The following is a 20,414-nucleotide window of genomic DNA, read 5'->3' on the forward strand; positions in this document are numbered from 1 at the left end:
TCAATTTCCTGTCATCAAATCATTTATTTTACCAGTATTCTTACCATTTTATTGCCATGTATTATATGTATGTTATTTACATGTAAAATCCTCCTTTGTGTGGATATCCAGGAGCCCGAGACTACTGCTGGGTGCCGCCATCTTAGATGTGATGTCAGCAGCCCCATAAGACTCACAGTTTCCACTCGAATGATAGTCTATGGCAATGATTCTCAACCAGGGTTACTCCAGAGGTTGCTGGGGGGTTCCTTGAGTAATTTGTGCTATTTTGGCTATCCGTAAGAGTGACATTCTTCCCACTGGACAGCAATGTACTGTGAGTTGTGGATATAGTAATTTTAGCCGGGGTTCCTAAAGACCTGAAAGTTGTTAAAGGATTCCCTCTTGCTACAAAGGTCGAGAAAGGCAGGTATTTTTTACTCAGAAAAGCTTGCAACCCTAGTAACGTCCCATCCTATATTCTAAGTGACCACCAAAATAATTTAATACAAATTTGTTATTTACTATGGGTTTCTGAATACAATGAATTACACTACAGTTTTAAAACTTCTTTATTCTGTGCTTTTTTTTGCAATGTTTTGTAAGATGATGACAGGGCCTCTTTAAATGTTTCTGAGGCCGCCATCTTTTTCCTGTCACTTTATTACAATAGAACACGCACACCGTCTCCAGAATTCAACCAATAGGATCAATGCAGCTCTGTTACCACACCACATGACAGAAGCTCCACGAATCAGCGGCCCTCTCCACAGCGCGGCTTGGCCCGCACAAAATGGTGTCTCGCAGAGCATGCTGGGAAATGATATGTCATTGCTAAGCGTGTTTTCTGAGTTGTGCGGCTCAGTTGTGGTTACACCGGTAACACCGGAGCCCGGATATGTGAATACGGAAGGTTGTGGCTGTCAAGAGGCTCCGGTGCTGCTGTTAGGCCCCCCTGGGTCCCGGAAGAGCAGCCTGCTGTTCGTGGCGGCGGTGCTGGCGGCTGAGGAAGGAGCGGGGCTGGTGCTTTTCTTGTCCCGGGAACCTCTGCAGGAAGTGCCCAGAGAACGGAGGGCGGCCCGTGATCCCCTCATCCTCAAGGTGCACAGCAGAGGCCTAGCCAGGCTCCACACTTCCTTATCATTGTGTTTCTATAGCAACGCCTCTCCATCATGGCGGCCATTTAAGTGTACCTGTCACCTCTGAGGGACCTGCTAACTTTAATGAACATTGATTATCCTTTATCACTCTTCAATCCCACCACTAAAATATTATCTCTTTTTTGCCATTCAGCTACATTCATGTTGTACAGCCTGCAAACTCCTAACATGAATTTCTTCTGCATGGTAAAAATCCAAGTGAAAAATTTTTCACTTTTGGATAGAATAAGGTGGGGATGGACTCTTTCTTAACTTAACTGTCCTCTGTGTCCCCCAATTGGGGAGATTTACCCTCAATATTTGTCACAGTGACCATTATTGTCATTACAGGAATTGAAGGGAAATCAAACATTTTCTGTTGTCACTGGAGTAAATGGTGCAGGAAAATCTTTAATTGGGGTCACGTTTGTGACCTCTGTCTGGGATGAAAACATTGGGATTTGTTGTCCTTTCCTGTTATGCCTTCAAAGAGCATGCAGACAGCAAAACAAAATAACCAGATCTGGGTTTTATTCATTACCAGCAAAACTGCAATAAACCTTTAGGTATGGCGTCCAATAGTACATGGCCTCCCTCGTTGCTCCTTGTACAAGGAACCCATTAGCAACCCCTGGAGGAACCCTGGATGAGAAACACTGCTGTGGGCCGTTAAAGTAAAGCTATCATCACATTTTCACCAATATGGTAAAGGCTGTCAATCTCTTTCACATAATGTGTTTTTTAAAAAAACGTTTCACAATATTCCCTCCTCTTCTATCTTTGCTGGTGAGGACTGAAGGGGAAACCTGCAGCTTTCTGGGATACATACGTCACAAGTCTCAGGAGGCTGTGGGCTGCTCCTTCTGCATATTCCTGAGATTGAGAACACATCATCAGGGGCTTTCTAACAACTTGCTTGATCTTGCACATGTGCAGTGAGATTGGCACTCATTGCTTTTTAATATGAAGGAAGAAGCATCACTCCATCTCCATGCACCTGCATGTTCCGAAGACATCAGGAAGATGGCGGCGCAGGACGAAAAGATGAGCCCTGGAAAGAGAAGGGAAGCAGAGACAGCGCAGGATTGGACATGGTGTATGTAGATTCAGGGCTTAGATCCAAGTGTTTTTTTATTTTTGTTTATAAAAGTTCTGGGATTAAGGCTTCCAATCACAGTCAAAGCATTTGTTTAATTTTTGCAGCAATGGTTTTAGTCTGTAAACACCTTTTGTTTTTCTTTGCAGCAAATTCGATTTGTGTACCCGCCATCATTGAAGGAACTGCTTCACTTCTTTTCCTCTCTACATGAAACCTCTCCATCCCCATCGCTGATCCTGGTTGATGGTCTCCATAGATATTTGTCATCCACTGGCAGTCTCACAGATGCAGCTCATATATCAGCTCTGATGCTGGATTCTGTATCCCAACTCCGCTGTGGCCTTATAGTTTCAGCAGTGCCTAATGTGGAAGGGTCAGATGGTGCATTTATGGCCATAGAAAGGTACTTTCCAAACCAATGTATACTCTGTCCTGTCATGTCTGCAGAGACAGAGGAGAGACAGTTCAAGGTCAGCTTCCGGCCTCCACACCGGCAATGGATTCTACATGTGGAACAAGATGGAGGTATAAAAGTCTCTGTTCCTGATTCCCAAGCGCACAAATCACCCAACAGTGAAGCTAAGGAGAAAACGTGATGTGCAATATTCTCATATTCCACTTTCAGTTGGTTCTCCTAATTGAAGGATCGTGCCAAAATTGACGTTTTACCTTCTGCTGCTTGGGTAATACTGACTGGCAGACAAATAAATTCCAGTCACTTCCTGAGTGCTGAGCAGAGGGGTCTACCTAACATACACTAAGGGCCCGATTTATTAAAGCTCCTAGGCTGGAGAGGATACACAATCATCGGCAAACCTGAAAAGGATCTGGTCCAGGATTTAAAAAATTGCTAACAAATGGCAAGAAAACCATCCCAGGTTTGCTGGATCACCCAGCTTTACTGATGAAAGGGTATCCTGTCCAGCCTTTGGAGAGCTTTAATAAATCAGATCCATAAATTTAGTATCAATGATAGGTGAAAATGAGCTAGGAAAAGCAGCTGATCACATGACCAGAAGGCTGTGTCTCTGTGGTGTTCTGTACAGTGTTTTATAAGTAGTAGTACAGTTATTATAAGTAGTCACTTTTGAATTGGTGATGGGATACGTTTTAAAGTGAAACTTGCAGTACAGTGCGGGTTCTGGTTTTTGGTCCATAGAATCACTTATTAATGAGAAATGTACCAGTAAAGTTGAAAAAGAAACATAATCATTCTTTCGGTGGGATTCCAGAGGAATGATGGGTGTCCCAAATCTTTCAAGATTCTATTTACAAGATCTGTGCTACTCTGCCTTCCCCATGATCTTGCTGCGAAGAATGATGTCATCCCTGTTCTATACCCTTATCATCTAATTCTATGCATTCCATTTTTGTCTTCCAATGAAGAAGAGGGTATTGGGGGGGGGAGGGGGCTTGTGGGAGAGTCCACTTTATGCATCCTATATTTTAGGATTTCTATAGGGAAATAAAACATTCTGCATCAATGTAATCTAGAACATGCTGCTTTTTTTCAATATTAAAATTGTATACTGTTCTGTTCCTTTTGCATCCATATGGAATTTTGAGGAAAAAAATCACAAAAAAAATATATTTTTTTTTTTTTTGTTTTTTTTTTAATCTTTAGCTCTAATAATTTCCTTTTTGTTTTTCTAAAAATGGTGCTTCCTTCCCTATAATGGGCACCTGAGACTCAGAACCAGACTGAGTTTTTTATTGGGGGAAGAGATGGCAGCCAGATCACTTTGAGAAGTAGGCCGGCCGGCCGGCAGAGGCAATGTGACAATGTTTTTGCAAAAAAGGGTATCTGGTACCTGCAGTGATCCATTCAGCACAAATGCATACATACCTCATCCAAAGTTGCATGGATCACTTATAAGGCTATGTACACATGTTGATGATTCTCACCGGATACGAATAGTCAGGCTAATATCTGGCAAGAAACTGATGTGTACAGAAGTCATCTGATGTCATCAATGGATTCATGAATGACATACAACGATGGACCACAATAAAGGAGAAGGGAGTGGAACACAGCACAGTGCTGCTTGCTCATTCCCCACTCTCCATAGAACAGAACGGTGCTGTATGTACAACCCTCATTCTTTCATCTGTCACTCTTATCATGAAAGATCATTTCCAGTGACAATAATTGAGCGTGAGTTTAAGATTACTTTCTAGTGAAATTATGCATAGGGGATCATTCTGGCTCTAATGCCAAAGGCAACTATAATAACAGCTACATGAAAAAATCCCATACAAAGTAGCTGAAACAAAAATTATTTATTATCTAATATATGCACTCACAGGAGATAGTACTAGAATCGTGTCCATCAGGGGAGGGTACAAATAGAAAGTCTCTATCTTTAATTACTATGTATAATTAGCTAACCAAGCTTGAACCTGAAATACAAGACCAAGGCAAATAGATTAATTCCATTGTTCTAGTGACTTTACCCCCCCATTCCCCATAAGGCAGGCAGACTCAGCATTGATATTAAAGTGCTTTTTTATTGCATGACTCAAGTAGTTAGTGGTCATATTACACAAACATGGAATTCCTTCTTACTGGTTACCAGTCATTGCATTATTAGTGCTCAGGTTATTTGGTCTTAATCACAATTTAAATAGGCAAAACAAAATGAACTTTTACATATACATGACAGTCCCCAGGTTTTCTAATCTTCATAAAGGAGCTACAATAAAATGGAGGCACCCATTGGTCTTTGTATTGGTAAGGATGTCCTGGAGGACTCCGAGTATGCTGACCTATAGGATCAAGGGCTGACCTTGCCTCTTCCACATCCATTATTCTTCCAATGTTGATTAGTCATTAGGAAGGGTAAGGAGGGGAGGGCCAGCTATTCACACTACATATTGTAGAATACTAGGATTTAGAAATCGTAGCTGCTTGATAAGAACCTTTGCAAGGTATGAAGCTAGTTTATGAAGTTTAGGGCACTGACTGGTAAATTATATAATATTTTTATAAGTCACTTTGGTCACAGATACATGGGACCTAATGGAATGCATGTTCACAGAATGGTTTGGCCATAAACTCCATATTGGACCTTAAACAGGTTTTCCAGTATAAATTAAACATTGACAGACGTGTGAATCTCTTGGATTGCAGACCTAGTCCTACATTCCTTACAGACAAGTATAGTCCCGGGTTTGGGCACTTAACTGATTAGTTCAGGAAAGGACAACCTATCCTTGTCGGACAGGTATTTGACCTTCTATGGTTATTCAGACAGCCTTTAGCATATGACTTACATATTTATGGGATATGGCACAGCAAAGTGTAACAATGATAAAAAAAAGGAAATAAACACACAAAATATTTACACAAATCTGGATCTGACGGTGTCAGATGTCAGGGAAAATCTTCTCACAGGTTGGAAAACTTTTGATCACCATCAGCTGGGTTGCAATGTTTCAGCCTTACTCATCCTCAACTCTTTATAGAAAAACACAACCATGATCCTTGAGATATAACAGTGGTCATGAACAGCTCTCAGTGATCAGGGCACAGCACTGGTTCTCATTTGCGGCTGGCGTTCTATCATCACAGTTCTTAGCTAAAACAACAAAGACATGGGGGGGAGGGTATATGCCATAAATTATTCAAGGGTTGGTGTGACATTTAATTTGTCCTGGAAAACCCCAGAGAAAAAGCTAATACTCAAGTACAAGCAAAGGATTATATTTTGGATAATAAACTGCATGAAGCAGCAGCCCTGAGTGTCTCACTGACACACAATGTAGTTCTATAACGTGTTGGTTTGGTCAGAAAAGCCCATCAAGGAACAACAAGGGGTGCAACGTTTTTATCTCTTACCCTAGCAGCATTCAGATATCCTAAACAATCCCTGATATATCCTAAACGATCTCTGGTATAACCTAAACTATCTGCTGTAAACTGAAATCTGCTGCTACGGGTTATTGCTCTTTACACATTGCCACTTGCGCTATTTCATTGAATGCACCATGTGGTGTTGTCCTTGTGTAAATCTGCACCGTCAAAGGAGATGATGCCTCCAACAACATTGCAATAGATGATTGGCGATAATATCCAATTCTTACACACAGCACAGACACCTTTCTTGCCCCATAACTCTGAAGCATTGCTCACTCCTGGTACTGTCCAGTTGGCACAAGGTCAATCTTTGAAATATCATAGGCAGCAAAAGTCTTTGTCCTTTTGCTGCCTCTAAATCTCCTGACCCGGAAACCCAACCTGAGGGCTGCTACACATTGTACACTTCAGTGATGTGCTTGTGTTGTGTTTTTTAGGTGAATAAAAATGTGAAAAAGCCTGAGACCAGTTTCCCAAGCATTAGTTTGAAATCTCTGCCAAGCGTGTCTGGAAAGGTATGACTTACATTTTTTTTTTTAAATGTTGGAATGTGTAAAAAGTTGCACCCACTACTGTGCTAGGAATGCCAAACCCTTGTTTTAGAAGGTGAACAACCTCACCTCGTAGTGATAGGCTGGGAATAACCAGCAGATTTATAAAAGGCAGAAAGATGACATGGCAATGTGCTGGCTATAATGACTTTCCCATCGAAACCTATAGGTAGCCATGTAACACAAAACATATTCACCTTGCATCCACGGCATATAAAAATAAAAATCACACTTTGCTCATGTTATCGGCTCGTTACCTCTCCCAGAAGCCTGACCAGAGCTGGGAGTCACATTACAGGCAGCTGTTTGCTCTAAAGATGGCATCTCTAGAAAAGTCCTCAAGTTTTTCAGAAGTTTCCATTTTGGTTGACATATAAAGGTAAAAAGTCTCTCATTGGAATGTTAGGAATGATCATGTACCACAAACTGCCATTATTTCATGGAGCAAAATATTAGGCAGTTAGGCACCAATTAATAGCATTCAGCCAAAAGAGCTTCACTGCAAATGTTATCAAAGCGGCGTTGCCCTGATTTTGTTTCAGTGCACATAGGCAGGGACTTACAATACAGTACATAACTTCATATAAGTACGCTGGTGATTTAGAAACTTATATAGTAATATAATATAAGTGTAGTGTAGTATGACAAGGCCATAGAAGAATAGGGTGTGTAACAATCCTGTATATTATAATACAGGTGTAAGACGAGAGGGGATTCAGTCTTATGGTCCATGTAACAATCATGTGCGCTAGAACTGTTGGGCTGACCCAGGCTTGCTCCAGTCTTTTGGCCCAGAAGGCCCTAAGGGTCAGCTGTTTCTCATTCTTCTTCTCAGGACAAAGTCAAAATTGGCGGAGGTGTTCATGGCATAGTACACGTTGGCGGTGTCTGGAATGGTCAGCTCTGCAAAGAGGATACAACAACTGGGTGTCAGTTTGATACATGACAATACAATAGGCTCAACTTAAAGACATTAACACAAGGATGAGGATCTTTATTTCAGCCACGTTATTTGGCTCAGCTAACTAGTTTAAGCTACTTAGTAAAGGAAGATAAATGGAGTATTGTCCTTCATGGACTGGCCATTACGACCTTCATATCACAAGATGAAGCCTTTGTGGAGGAGCTTGACAAACTCTGACCATGTACTTATGAACAAATGTGCAGTTACTTAGTTGCCTCCCAATCTGAACTGGACCCCTTACTTACGATGGCCAGATATGGAGATCTGGCCACTCCAGACTATTGTGGCCTTTGGCCATTTTGAATAGTAGTGATGTCTCTCCAAAGAACCCGAGTAAGCTTCTGATGGCCAAGGGCATTTAATAAGGGGCTTCCAACATGACTGCCCTGCCATCAGGAGCCCTTCCTTCTGTATACCGTTAAGCCTAGGACTGTAGGGGGTACAGTTTTGATCTTTTTGGCACTTTGGGTGGGCAACACATACCTGTTTATCTCTTTGTAATACAATAAAACCAGGGCCACAAGGGGCTCACCAGGATCACAGAAGCTTTCCTAGCTAATAAAAGATAACAACCTCTTGTTTTAAATGTCTGACAGGTTCACTTTAAAACAAATCTGGTTATGCCAAGGGGTAAAAGGTAAAAACAAATGACATGACACTGGTTAAGCATGTCAAACTAGATAGAGGGTGACACAAGACAGACAATACCAAATATATTTTTACAATATTAATAAAATATATATGCATTCTCACCTTTACCCTCTGATAGTAATTGTACTAACTGGAAGTCATCAGGACCACAAGATTCTATGTTGTGCTTATGTAGAGCTCGCTGTATGACCACCCGAGACTTATCCTGGCTGGTGAGCTGCAGGGGAACAGTGTGCGCATGTGAACTTTTAGTAATATAAACATAACATTTAATGTGAAGATTTGTTATATGTGAGCTTTTTTACTACATTTACTATGTTTCAAATGATTGGGAATTTAAAACTAAACTCTGGCATTTTCCTCAGTTTTGCACAGTTGTACAGGCTGCTCTTCTGTACTGAAATGACTTATTCTGATACCAGGGCACACTGTGAGCTTTCACACAGTGCATTAGCATCTCAACAAGTCATGAACCTCCCTTATTTCTAGGTTGGAGGATGATTAGCATCATCTAGCCCTTTTTTTCCCCAGCCTGATTGTCCAGGATCTATTAAGCCTTTGCCCCAGGTTTCCTTCGCAGTTCTTACCAGTATACTCTTGTACAAATTCCCATGAGTGTTCTCCATGCTGACCCGGACAATACACAGATCAGCGATTTGCTGGTTGTACACCGGGAGTGAAGGGGAGACTGGGGAACGGGGTGAAGAAACAGATCGGTGAGCTTCTTCTCGTCCCGGAGTGCTGGGAGGAGTCAGAGCTTCCTGTGTGTTTCCTTTGTCCTATATTAATCATACCACAATGATAAAAAATGACACAAATGCAAAATGCCATCACAGATATACAGTTTTTATCACATTTGGTCACCTTATTGGTGGGGGTCTCTGCAGGGCACAAAGCTGCTATAAGTCCTTCATCAATCTCACAGCTGCTGCAGGATCCTGATGGGGACACTCGATCCCCGTTCATCTTAGGACTAAAGACTTCAGAGCCTAATAACAAGCTATGTATGAGAGAACACGATCATCAAAATAGATTCATAATACAACTACACAATACAGCCAAGAGAACAACGGACCTCAAGACAGGAGAGTGTGGGCCTGGTGTAAGGAAAGGATACATAGGACAAGGTATAGGAATTTGATTGGGTGAGGGGACAGGAGACCAAGGTAATAGAAACGATAGGTGGGGCTGGGAGCTGCACACAAGCAAAAAGAAGTGATTTATCAAGATCCCTCACTACTTCCCACCACTCCATATCCCCCCTCCTATAGTGAGATACCTCCCCCACCTCCTAGATTGTAAGCTCTTCTGGGCAGGGTCCTCTCCTCCTCCTGTGTCACTGTCTGTATCTGTCTGTCATTTGCAACCCCTTTTTAATGTACAGCGCTGCGTAATATGTTGGTGCTATGTAAATACTGTTTTTATTATTATTAATAATAATATTTATAACAATAATATTAATAATTAGTCCCTTTGTAGACCACCACCACTGATAAATTTTAGGAAGGTTACCCGAGATATTGATAGGCAGAGTATGAGAGAGCAATAAATTAATACATTCACAAAGAACTTACGAGCTGAACCTCTTGGTCAGTTTCCTGCGGATTCTCGGAGAGTTTGGACAGGAATCTGCTGGTGGCTCAATAGTGCGAGATATTCTGTAGCTAAAATGACAAGGAATAAAAATGAAAAATAATTAGCATTCCTCAAACATTTCCTCGCACTATCCTATATAAGATTTTTTTATAATATAATATAATATAATGTACAGTTACCGTACTTCTGTATGATGCTCTAAAAATATGACTATACTTCCCCCTCTTTCTGTTCTGTAGTACCACATGGCTTCCCTGTATCACAGAGTCAACACAAATGCTAACACATACGGAAGCAATGCATCATGATTTATTAAAGTTCACCAAGATTGGAGAAGATAGACTATTATGGGAGAACCTGGTTCATCTAGCAAACCTGAAATTGATTTGTTCCATGATTAAAAACATTTGCTAAATAATAGTAAATGATTTTATGAAATGATTCCACAATTGTTGGATCACCCAGGTTCTTCCATGATAGTCTATCATCACCAGCTTTTGTAAATCAGGCGATATGTGTCTTAAAACCCAACTCCAACCATGTTTCCTTGAGTTTTGGATAGAGGTATGGGGGGGGGGGGTTGGAACCTCGGGCAATGTCTCATAGATGTCCATGTTTTTGGGAGATTTTTCCTGTTTATTGAGAGAACAGGACTTTGTCTGACACAGCAGGAAAGGGGTAAAAATCTCCCTTATGATGAATTTAAGGGTTTTGCACAGAGCAGGAAATAAAAGGAAACCTCCAACATGAATATAGACAGCACTGATTGTGCATAAATAAAAATATTTCTTCATTGAAATTCACAGAGATTTCATTACAGAATCAATGCAACAATTCTTTAAAATGCTGGAAAATGGAGAAGTAGCAATTTCCTCACCAGAGACCATCATTGATGATAGTACCGGGTGAAAATTTGGAAGCCCCACAACGACATTTATTGCTCCACATGCCTGCCCTTCATCCTTCCCCTCTTTCTTCTGCACAACACTCATTTGCTCCTCACCTTTGGTCCTCGGTCAGCTGCCGATGAGTGTAAAACGCTTGTAAGATTTCAGGCTTTGGTGTCAGGACGTAGTGGCGACAAGTGAGCTGCAGCTTCTGAATCTTAGCCAGGACTTCGTATTCCTAATAAGAGAAGAGTGTCAGCTCTTGGAACGAGGCTGCTGTAGGCAGCCTTCATAGTGTATACATAACGTTTTTTTCTGCACACTCACCTTTCTCCTCTTCTCAAAGTTTATCATTCCGCCCTGTGAATGATAGGAAAAAAAATAGTACAGGAACTTATTTATAAATGTACACTCAGTAGTCAGACGGGTCGTTTCTTTTCTGGAGGTGAAGGTGATCATGTACTGATATGTGAATATGACTGAGTCCAGGACTACTGTGAGCCCAGGCTGTGTTAGAACTTCTTCACCCCGGGCTGTCACCCAACACAGAAGACTTTGACATCAAGTGGTGGAAAGGAAATTCAGAGGGGCAGCTCCAGATTGAAGAACTTTTCAAAATATCTCAATTTACATCCATGGTAAAATTTTTGGAAAAAGCTCCATCTTTGAACTCCAGCCAGTGATTTTGTCTAGGCTGGGATGATCTCATCAGTCTGCTGCAGGCAGGAGAATGCATTTTCACAGTCTCCTCTCCTCAGTGATCAGACTGCAACATTGCAACATTTTAGGAAGTTGCAAAAACCACAAAGGCACCAGGATTTGAATGATAATGTCCCCTGTGGGCCAGAAGGTAGACACACTGATTCTGGATGATACCTGACTAAGGGCCTTTGTCAGTGAGGATTGGTTTGCTTCAGGTCTGCAGAAATACAACTGCTTGAAGCAGGTCACATACAGATCTAAAGGTCAAATTCAGGTCATTTTATCTATCAGTGAAATATGAAGGAGCTCAGAAGCAACTTGTGTCAAACTGATGCACCACAAGCTCAGAGCCCATCAACTTAGACCTCAAAGATAGCACTGCTATGAAAGCAGATGAAGGCTTTACTAGGGGGTGTATGGTGATTTCTGGGTATTGTTATTGACCAACTGCACAAGTTTATGAAGGGTACAAAGAGGTCACCAAGAGCTTTAACTATCAAAGAAGAGGAAGCCAACTCACCTCTATGTTGTCGGGAAGTGCAGTGTCAAGCATGACGAGGTCCGTTAGAAACGTTCCAAGATAAGGCACCGTACCCTGAACCGGTCTCTGAAATCAGAAAAAAGTGTCAGGTTTGGGCAAGTTTTCCAAGGCTGGAGAGAATTCACTTCACTTTCATCAGTGAAGCTGGGTGATCCAGCAAACCTGGAATGGATCTGGTCCAGGATTGAAAACATTTGCTAACAAGTTGCATTGCTATACAAATTAAATCTATTCCAGGTTTGCTGGATCACCCAGCTTCACTGATGAATGTGTAGACTCTTGAGCCTTGTAGAGCTTTAGTAAATCAGGCTCAAGGTGAGAAAATAAAGTGTCCTCTAGATGGCACCATGATACAAGGCCCCACCTTCGTCTCCCATGGACATAATAGACATGATATGGACTACCACACCCACTATCCTCTGTCTACAAAGACAACTACAATTTCATGATATGGAAGAAGAACCATTTTTATGGTAAACAACAATGGTAAAAGCTTCTCTTGTTTATGATTCTAGTGTTGGGTGTTTTGTTTGCCATAGAAAATGTTGATAGCTCTTCCATTGGTTGTCACTTCAGTATCAAAACCAAATGCCCCAAGTATGGTGGATGTAATCTGGTATACCAACACCATTTTCTGACCAAGTTTGAGTAGTAAATATTGGCCACATTAGGATTTGACCCTGAGGAAGATGTTTATGTAAAATCCCAAGACTGGACTTTGATTAAGATGGCTTATTCCATTTCTTTTCAATCTCTTTGTAACATATTCAGTGTGTACTATCACACCACACATATAATTCACACAAAGACTTCTCCAAGAATCCAGAAAGGAATAAAACTGATACAAAGTCAAGATGGGAAAGGCATGTAAAGGGAACATTTTGATTGGGTGAATCCCAGGGTCAGGTTAGAAGGAATCTCCACAGCTAAATATGCCTTTGAAATACATTATTTATACAAGTAGATTTGTAATCTGGTTATCCACACTTGAAATATTATAGCTGGCTCAGTGGTTCATTGTTTCTTTGTTTCTTTGTTTACTGTATTCTCTCCCTGGCAGAACAGAAGTGTCAGTTTTCAAGGTATACTGACATAGAATATATAATATTAATAAATATAATATGTGAGGTGCTGTCAAGAAAGAAAACTCCAGGTTCTGTTAACTGACAGTTGTATCCAATACGGTCTGACAGGAAGAGAAAACAGGTGAATAACAGCACTTACAACTATACCTGAGAGGGAATACTCCAGCATTGGTTGTTAAAGCTACTTAAAGCAGAACCATACTCCTGCAAAATAGTTAGAACAGAACATAGGCACCATACCCTTCCATGCAGTGCAGCAATGTCCTCAAGTCTAATACCTCAAGTCCTCTTACCTCTTTGTTGGAGAACAAGGAACAAGCCCTGTACACACAGAGCCAGTCTGTTCTATGTGTATGTAGCTTTAGCCCAGCCATGATATAACAAGGACTGTTTCTGATTATCAGGCACATCAGGTAATCCTATCCTGGTGTACATAGGGGCATTTTATTGTACAGACATTTCTGATGCTAAACATTCTGAAGGTTCTCCATTACACAACAAGGGGTTCGTGTTTTGAATGCTGGGAAATACAATGTAGATATATGAGCACCCTGATCTATATAATGAAGAGATGAGACTGCAGACAAAAAATGCTGAGCGCAAAGAACAGAGCAATGCTGACATTACTGATCTGTTCTTTTCCATAGTAAATACCCTGATTGTACATGACAAAGAATGGTGTAATAATAATATTAATATTTATAATAATCAAATTACAGAGGCAAATATGAATAATGGGGTGTGGAACCTCAGAGATTGGGGGAGATGATGAAAGTCTAAGCCTGGGGAACGCTTCCTAGGATTTCACTGTATTAGCCAATGTAAGTGACAGGGTTAATATTCCAGGTATATCTTAGTTACTCATTTCCATGTCACAGTAGACTGGAATGGCAGCCATCCGTGGAAGAACTCTGCCAATTCCCATGCTTACCGCCGAGCGAACTTGTGACGCTGACCTCTGGAGGGGGCGAGGCTCATTGCGCGCACTGTGTGTCCTACGGAGAGGGATCTCGTCCTGCGGGCATGAAAACAAGCACAACTGAGGTCATTCACTGCAGCAAAAACAGATTTGTTTCCCCTTTCACACCGTGCTTGTATCCCCAGTCAGGAAAATTTTATTTTACTAGTTCTTCTTTTTCTAGTTTCATTTTTTAAAGCTAATCTCTATAAGCAAATATTGTCTAAATAGAAGTGACTTGTATATTCTTACTAAAAATTTTCCAGATCTGTGACTCTTTGCCCCTTTGCAGGAGCTTCCTGTAATACAGACCGGTCTCTGCTGCCTTTCCTTCTTGCAAAGGGTGACTGGTCTTGTATCTGCCCGCTTCTGTTGAGTCCCTCCCACATCTCTGCTCTCTGCCCAGGCCATGTGCACCACAGTTATGATGACAACTAAATTATACACCACAATATCTGCCTTGGGCAGGCCCACTTGTTCTCTCTGCACTATTCTTATGGACAATTTTTGGGAAAAGATGGGGGGTAGGTACAAATAATATGTAGACCCATATGGAGTCAGTACTGGTTTAGACGTCATAAGGCCTTAAGATTTATAAAGCTATCTAACGTCCATGACCAGGGTTTATATTAGAAGGAAAGTAGAGGCCGTGCATGCACATTAGTGAGCTGATCAATTGTTTCATTAAATTTTAAAAACAGCAAAAACATCAGAAATTGTGAGGCCACTGCAGATTACGAGGCCTTTCTGGTGCTTACTTTAATCTGGCACTGCAGAGGGCCAAGAAGGAAAGTCAACAGCTCAAAGTTCACAGGAGGGCTGCAGCAGGTGCACAGGATGGTGAAAGACCCTCAATGGGCAACCTCACCTGTTGCCATAATGTTGGCACAATATAGGTGTATTATCACGCTAGTGTGTACTAAAACTGCACACAACACAAAACATTGTATCAATGAAGAACATTTTGTCATTGATATACAATTCAGCATATTCTCAGAACTGTAACACCAATGACAAATTGTCAATCCTTCATCTGAGATGGCCTTTGTCTGAACCCAACACGAGCTGGAAGTTCCCCTAAGGGGATGCAGTTACTGCACAATGAACGCCTTGTATACCTTAGTCAGGATTTCCCGGCTCATCTCATGGTTGTTTTCATCAGAAAAGATGGCAGATAACTTGTGGAAGATGTTTAGATTGTCCCTATGAAAACGAGAAATACAAGTTATTATCTTTGAGGGATCTACTTGGACATGTGATGTTTGGTATGGACATGAAGTACATGACGTAATGATATTTACCTGCTGACTGCGGCCCATGTCCTCTTCAGACGATAGATGGAATTTGACTGAAGAGCAGATAAGATGGCTCGGAGAGAGGAGAAATTCCGCAAAAAACGGCAGTACTGGGGAAGAAAGACACAGGATTAGATTTACTAGTTCATTAGGAGGGATAGATTCCATGTCACATTGCTTCTAATAGCTATTTTGCCTTGTGGTATTAGGGACAGGCTCCATTTCCCATCACTCTTCATGTTTATGTTCCCCAGTGGTAGTAGGGACAGGCTCCATGTCCCATAGCTCCTCATATTTCTGTTGTGCTGTGGTAGTGGGGACAGCTTCTATTTCTCATCACTCCTCATATTTGTGTTCCCTCATGGTAGTAGGGACAGGCTCCATTTCCAATCGCTCCTAATATTTGTGTTGCCCCATGGTTGAAAGGACAGACTCCATGTCATATAGCTTCACTTTTCTGTGTCACCTTGTGGTCGGAGAGAAGAACTCCATGTCCCATTGCTCCCCCTTGTCTGTTCCACCCCATTGCAGGAGAGACAGACCCCATTGAACACACCTCTTCCTGCCTGTGTCACACATTTTTGGTAGGGCAGACTCCATGCCCCAAAGTTCCTCCTGTCTGTGTCACCCAGTGGTAGGATGGACAGACTCCATCATATATAACTCCCCCTATCCCGTCACCCTACATTGCAAAGTACACACCACACACCTGAGCTATAGAAATCCATTTCTCCAACACTTTTGCCCTCGCTTGGGGTTTCAGTTGAATGTCGCTCAGGACAGACGCCGTCACGCACGCTGTCACTGCATTAAACTGGGCAACTGTAGCTCTGACGCTGGGGGCGACGTGCTTGTTCTCTTTTTTGTCACGTTGCGACCAAATACTTCCCAGGCAGTGGCAGGACTGCAGTCTTTGAAAGAGATCCTACCAAAAGACAGGAAAAAGTATGGAAATATCATGAAATGGCAACTCAACGTTACAAAAGAGCTTTATCAAGTTGTGCTTATGTTGGAAAATTTACCATTGTTTGATATATATTATATTTTTAATTCCAACCAAATTAAGCTGAGCTTTTACAGACTCTGAAGCCTTTTGCTAGTAATTGAGAACTATGTAGTCTCATGGAAGGGCCAAATGTCCCATTGGCGGGAGGAGTAGAATGGGAGGTTTGGGAAAAGAACCAGAGATAAGAGAGGAGTAGGACGGGAGAATCAGGAGAAGAACGGAAGGTACGGGAGGAGTAGGATGGGAGGATCAGGAAAAGAACGGGAGGTACGTGAGGAGTAAAATAGGAGGATCAGGAAAAGAACGAGAGGTACAGGAGAAGTAGAATGGGAGGATCAGGAAAAGAACGGGAGGTACAGGAGGAGTAGAATGGGAGGATCAAGAGAAAAATGGGAGGCACGGGAAGAGTAGAACGTTCGGGAGAAGAACAGGAGGTTCTTCTTCATTGACCATCAATGTGGAGGACACTTCTCCACCAACCACCAATGTTAAGAGTGCACTACAGTTTTCACTCTCTGCTATTCTTTCCTCGTCATCATGAATACAATACAATGTACTAATCTCACCATTTTACTGTGACCTGTAATTATATTAATTTTTTTTGAGGGGGGGATTTTTGAACGTGACTTAATAAATGACTCCGGGATGAAAGGCTTGCCTTGATTATCCCACCTTCCCTGGCCATCTGCTGCCACTTGCTCCTGATATTCCCAGTAATTATAATACTTTATCTTAATTTCTCCATTCTTGCTATAATATCTTATTGCCTCTCTCTGCTCCCTATGCAACCATGTACATCTGTGTACTGTATTCTCCGTGGACATGTTTCCTGGTTACACCACAGCTTGTGTGACAACGGCAACATGATAGGTTGGGAAGATTTGTAGATGAGGGTGGGGATGGTAAAGCAAGAGAGCTGAATTGTTTTGAGTTCCAATGAAACAAGAGAAAGTGTATCCAAACACAATAATCCTTCCAAAGGGGAATTACAAGAAAGAATTGTAGCAAAGGGAAAATTTCTTCATGATCTGATCTCAAGGGCTGAACACATTGACTATTGTATGGCCAGCTTAGTTTAGGATGCTGTTACAGGAATAGGCAAAGCATGGATATATGAACATTAGTGGTGTCAGCTGCCAAAGACGTTTGCGCACCTACAGCTGTCATTTGCAAGGCAACCCATTGTTGCTTGGTGCTACGTTTGGCATTTTGCTCATTTGTACTATTACACTTTGTACCATGGCACTTGGCACCTCTAAACTATCCAAAAAAGTTATTGATTGGAAAATCCAAGTATACCATCTACCCCCTGCCCTCCCCCCATATTATCATTATTTCCATATTCCTATATTCCTGTAGAGGTTTCAGCCAAGTTTAGTGCAGGACAAACAAAACTGAACTGAAGCCAATGATGTGCTTCTCTGAACCCTGCTTGTATAGTGTCTGACTGCAGCCTAAGATCAGTGCTTGAGATTTGCATAAAAGAATGTGTCATTATTTCCTGTTGTCATTTCCCTGACAGGAAGGTGAACAGGAACTATACAGACTGAAAGCAAACTCCACAAAACCGTGTGTAGACAAATGGGCCATCCAAGAATCCAAATTCTTTGCCTACAGGCAGGCAATTTACATATGATTTACAAAACAAACTAACATATAAAAATAAACCATAATGTAATGTAAGTATCCAATCATGGACATGAGAAGCTTATTTTGTCTTATAAATACCCAGCACTTAACCGGATGTTCACTTCACCACTCTTCACAGTTTGGTTAATAAAGTGTCCTAAGGGGTTGTTTGTGCTTATTTTGTGATCTGTATGTTGTATAAGTATTAATAAAGTTTCAGAGTTGTAGAAAGTATTTTCATAAAGACAAGTATTGTTTGCCATTTTGTAATGTACTTAAGAAATGTGCATACCTAGAACAGGAAGTGTGGTACTGGCAGAATCACCACGTGTTAAGAAAGAGCACACATGATGGTTCAGGCACGTGCACATGTGTATGGCTTGCTTGTGCACACTTGTATATGAGTGTGTGCTTCTATTCATGTACTCTGCCCAGCCATGTGCAGGCATGCACGGGGCCCAGTGCTGAGGGGTCATTGACATGCGCGCATTTGCATGTGCTTCTAATTGTTACAAGGCAGCCTATTTAAACCTAATTTTTGAACACTGAATGCACACAACCTAACCAGTGTTTTGGATTACTTGTGGCAACCTGGATTACACCTTGACCATGATTTTTGGAATACCATTTTGCTACCTTTGTATGGTTATACCATTGATGTCCTTGGCTTGTTTGTGGACCTGCTTTGTCTCCTGCCTTGTACTGCACCTGCCTGCACATTGCTGACACCTGCCTGTGACCCCACCTGCCTCTGATCCAAGTTTTTGCATTCCACGGTCAATTGTCTTGATTTCTGGCCTGCATTTATTGACACTCCCGCCCTCCTGGGGCCCAACATTTCCTATTATCAACATCAAGACCACCACAGCCAGATCCACCAGTATGTAACAACATGAAAACGAATGAAAAAAAAGGCTTAAAATTTTAAAATAAAAACACTCATCTAAGGTCTAACAAACTGTATTGTCTGACACTTTTGTTGTGCACTTACATACATAAATGTTGAATGAATGAATATTGTTAAAAAAAAAATCTGACTATTTCATATATGTCCCCTTTCAAGGTTGCACTGGTTTCCCTGTGTATATTGTTATTATTGTCTGCTCTAGATTAATATAGCCTCAGTAAAATTCACAGCAGAGCATTTTGTAATATGTTTTATGTGTCAACAAACTGTGTTGTGTGCTTCTTACAGGCGTGTCCTTACTGTCGCCATTCAGTCCCAGGTCATTGCTTGGGCTGAAAGTCATTGTCATTCATATCCAGAATTTGTGATCCTAGCGTTACACTATTCATACGAAAGGGGAAGAGTCTACAACAGGGATAGTATTACCACAACCTCAAATGAACTATATTATGCCACAAAGTGGATACGGTCCAGAAACACTTACACAAGATAAAGGTGAATAAAGCACCTGGTGCAGATGGCATACACCCACGTGTGCTCAAAGAGCTGAGCTCTGTTATTTCCAAGCCATTGTATTTCATTTTCAGGGACTCTGCAATGAATGGCTTGGTAACATTGAATGGCTCAAGGCCAAGGTAGCCATATTTAAACAGGGATCAAGGTTACCATGTAACTACAGATCTGTATGTTTAACTTATGTAGTTGGGAGGATACTTAGGAGTTTCATAACATAGATTAAAATTTGTTAGAAAACAATATTATAAATTATAGCATGGCTTCAAGAAAGATCGAAGTCAAATAAAACTTCCTTATTTTTATTAGGAAGTAAAAATGTAGACAATGGAGTGGCTGTGTGTACAGTATACATGGACTGAATTTGACACGATGGGCCTGATTTATTAAAGCTCTCCAAGACTGGAGAAGATATACTATCATGGGAGAACCTGGGTGATGCCGCAAACCTTGGATTGGAATAAATTTGGTCCAGGATTTGCCAACTAATAGCGAATGAATCCAGTTTCTCCCAAATTAGTCTCTTTCCCAGTCTTGGAGAGCTTTGGTACATCCGGCCTAATACCCCAACAGATGGCTAATGTGTAAGTTAAGGTCTGCGTGGTGAGAAAATGTAGTCTTTGTGTAGAGTATTTAAAGAGTGGTGATTAATTATTCATATTCTGTTTACTTGGCACTCTTACTTTTGAACCACTTTATAAATACTATAGATTTAGGGTTTAAAAGCTCAGCATGGTGGCATAGAGGTTAGCACTATTGTCAGATGTTAGCACTCCTGCAGCTTTAGGTCCCAGGTTTGAATCTCGGCCAGGACACTGTTTGCATGGAGTTTGCAGGTTCTCCCTGTGTTTGCATGGGTTTCCTCCAGGTACTCCAGTTTTCTTTCCACATTCCAAAAACATGCAGTTAGATTAATTGGCTTCCCCCCAAAATTAACCTTAGACTGTAATAATGACATATAACTACGGCAGGGACATAGATTGTGAGCCCCTTTGAGGGACAGCTAATGACATGACTATGGACTTTGTACAGTGCTGCGTAATATGTTGGCGCTAA

General features: G+C 41.4%; 2 protein-coding genes across 3 annotated transcripts in view; one reads left to right on the forward strand and one right to left on the reverse strand.

The window, feature by feature from the left end:
• Positions 1 to 768: 768 nt before the first annotated feature.
• SWSAP1 (SWIM-type zinc finger 7 associated protein 1) lies at positions 769 to 3,954 on the forward strand. Its single transcript, XM_072399519.1, has 2 exons — positions 769 to 1,080; positions 2,364 to 3,954. The coding sequence occupies exons 1-2, from the start codon at positions 790 to 792 to the stop codon at positions 2,811 to 2,813; spliced, it is 741 nt and encodes a 246-aa protein (XP_072255620.1). The 5' UTR covers positions 769 to 789; the 3' UTR covers positions 2,814 to 3,954.
• A 751-nt stretch (positions 3,955 to 4,705) lies between these two features.
• RGL3 (ral guanine nucleotide dissociation stimulator like 3) overlaps positions 4,706 to 20,414 on the reverse strand; it is a 41,466-nt gene continuing 25,757 nt past the window's right edge. For both annotated transcript variants that reach the window (XM_072399516.1, XM_072399517.1), the window contains 12 exons: positions 16,013 to 16,228; positions 15,310 to 15,413; positions 15,127 to 15,211; positions 13,982 to 14,065; positions 11,945 to 12,031; positions 11,050 to 11,082; positions 10,839 to 10,960; positions 9,814 to 9,903; positions 9,104 to 9,239; positions 8,827 to 9,018; positions 8,342 to 8,456; positions 4,706 to 7,527 (listed from right to left, as the gene is read on the reverse strand). In XM_072399516.1, the coding sequence (XP_072255617.1) occupies positions 7,433 to 7,527; positions 8,342 to 8,456; positions 8,827 to 9,018; positions 9,104 to 9,239; positions 9,814 to 9,903; positions 10,839 to 10,960; positions 11,050 to 11,082; positions 11,945 to 12,031; positions 13,982 to 14,065; positions 15,127 to 15,211; positions 15,310 to 15,413; positions 16,013 to 16,228 (1,359 nt within the window). In that variant the 3' untranslated portion in view covers positions 4,706 to 7,432. The remainder of the gene's footprint in view (positions 7,528 to 8,341; positions 8,457 to 8,826; positions 9,019 to 9,103; positions 9,240 to 9,813; positions 9,904 to 10,838; positions 10,961 to 11,049; positions 11,083 to 11,944; positions 12,032 to 13,981; positions 14,066 to 15,126; positions 15,212 to 15,309; positions 15,414 to 16,012; positions 16,229 to 20,414) is intronic.

This window comes from Pyxicephalus adspersus, chromosome 2, assembly GCF_032062135.1.
Source record: "Pyxicephalus adspersus chromosome 2, UCB_Pads_2.0, whole genome shotgun sequence".
In the NCBI taxonomy this organism is placed as follows: Eukaryota; Metazoa; Chordata; class Amphibia; order Anura; family Pyxicephalidae; genus Pyxicephalus; species Pyxicephalus adspersus.

Bases quoted from the DNA above. Each gene is read 5' to 3' on its own strand.
- SWSAP1 (XM_072399519.1), top strand. From the start codon at position 790: ATGCTGGGAAATGATATGTCATTGCTAAGCGTGTTTTCTGAGTTGTGC. The intron at 1,081-2,363 runs GTGCACAGCAGA...TTTTCTTTGCAG, and splicing joins GTGATCCCCTCATCCTCAAG to CAAATTCGATTTGTGTACCC.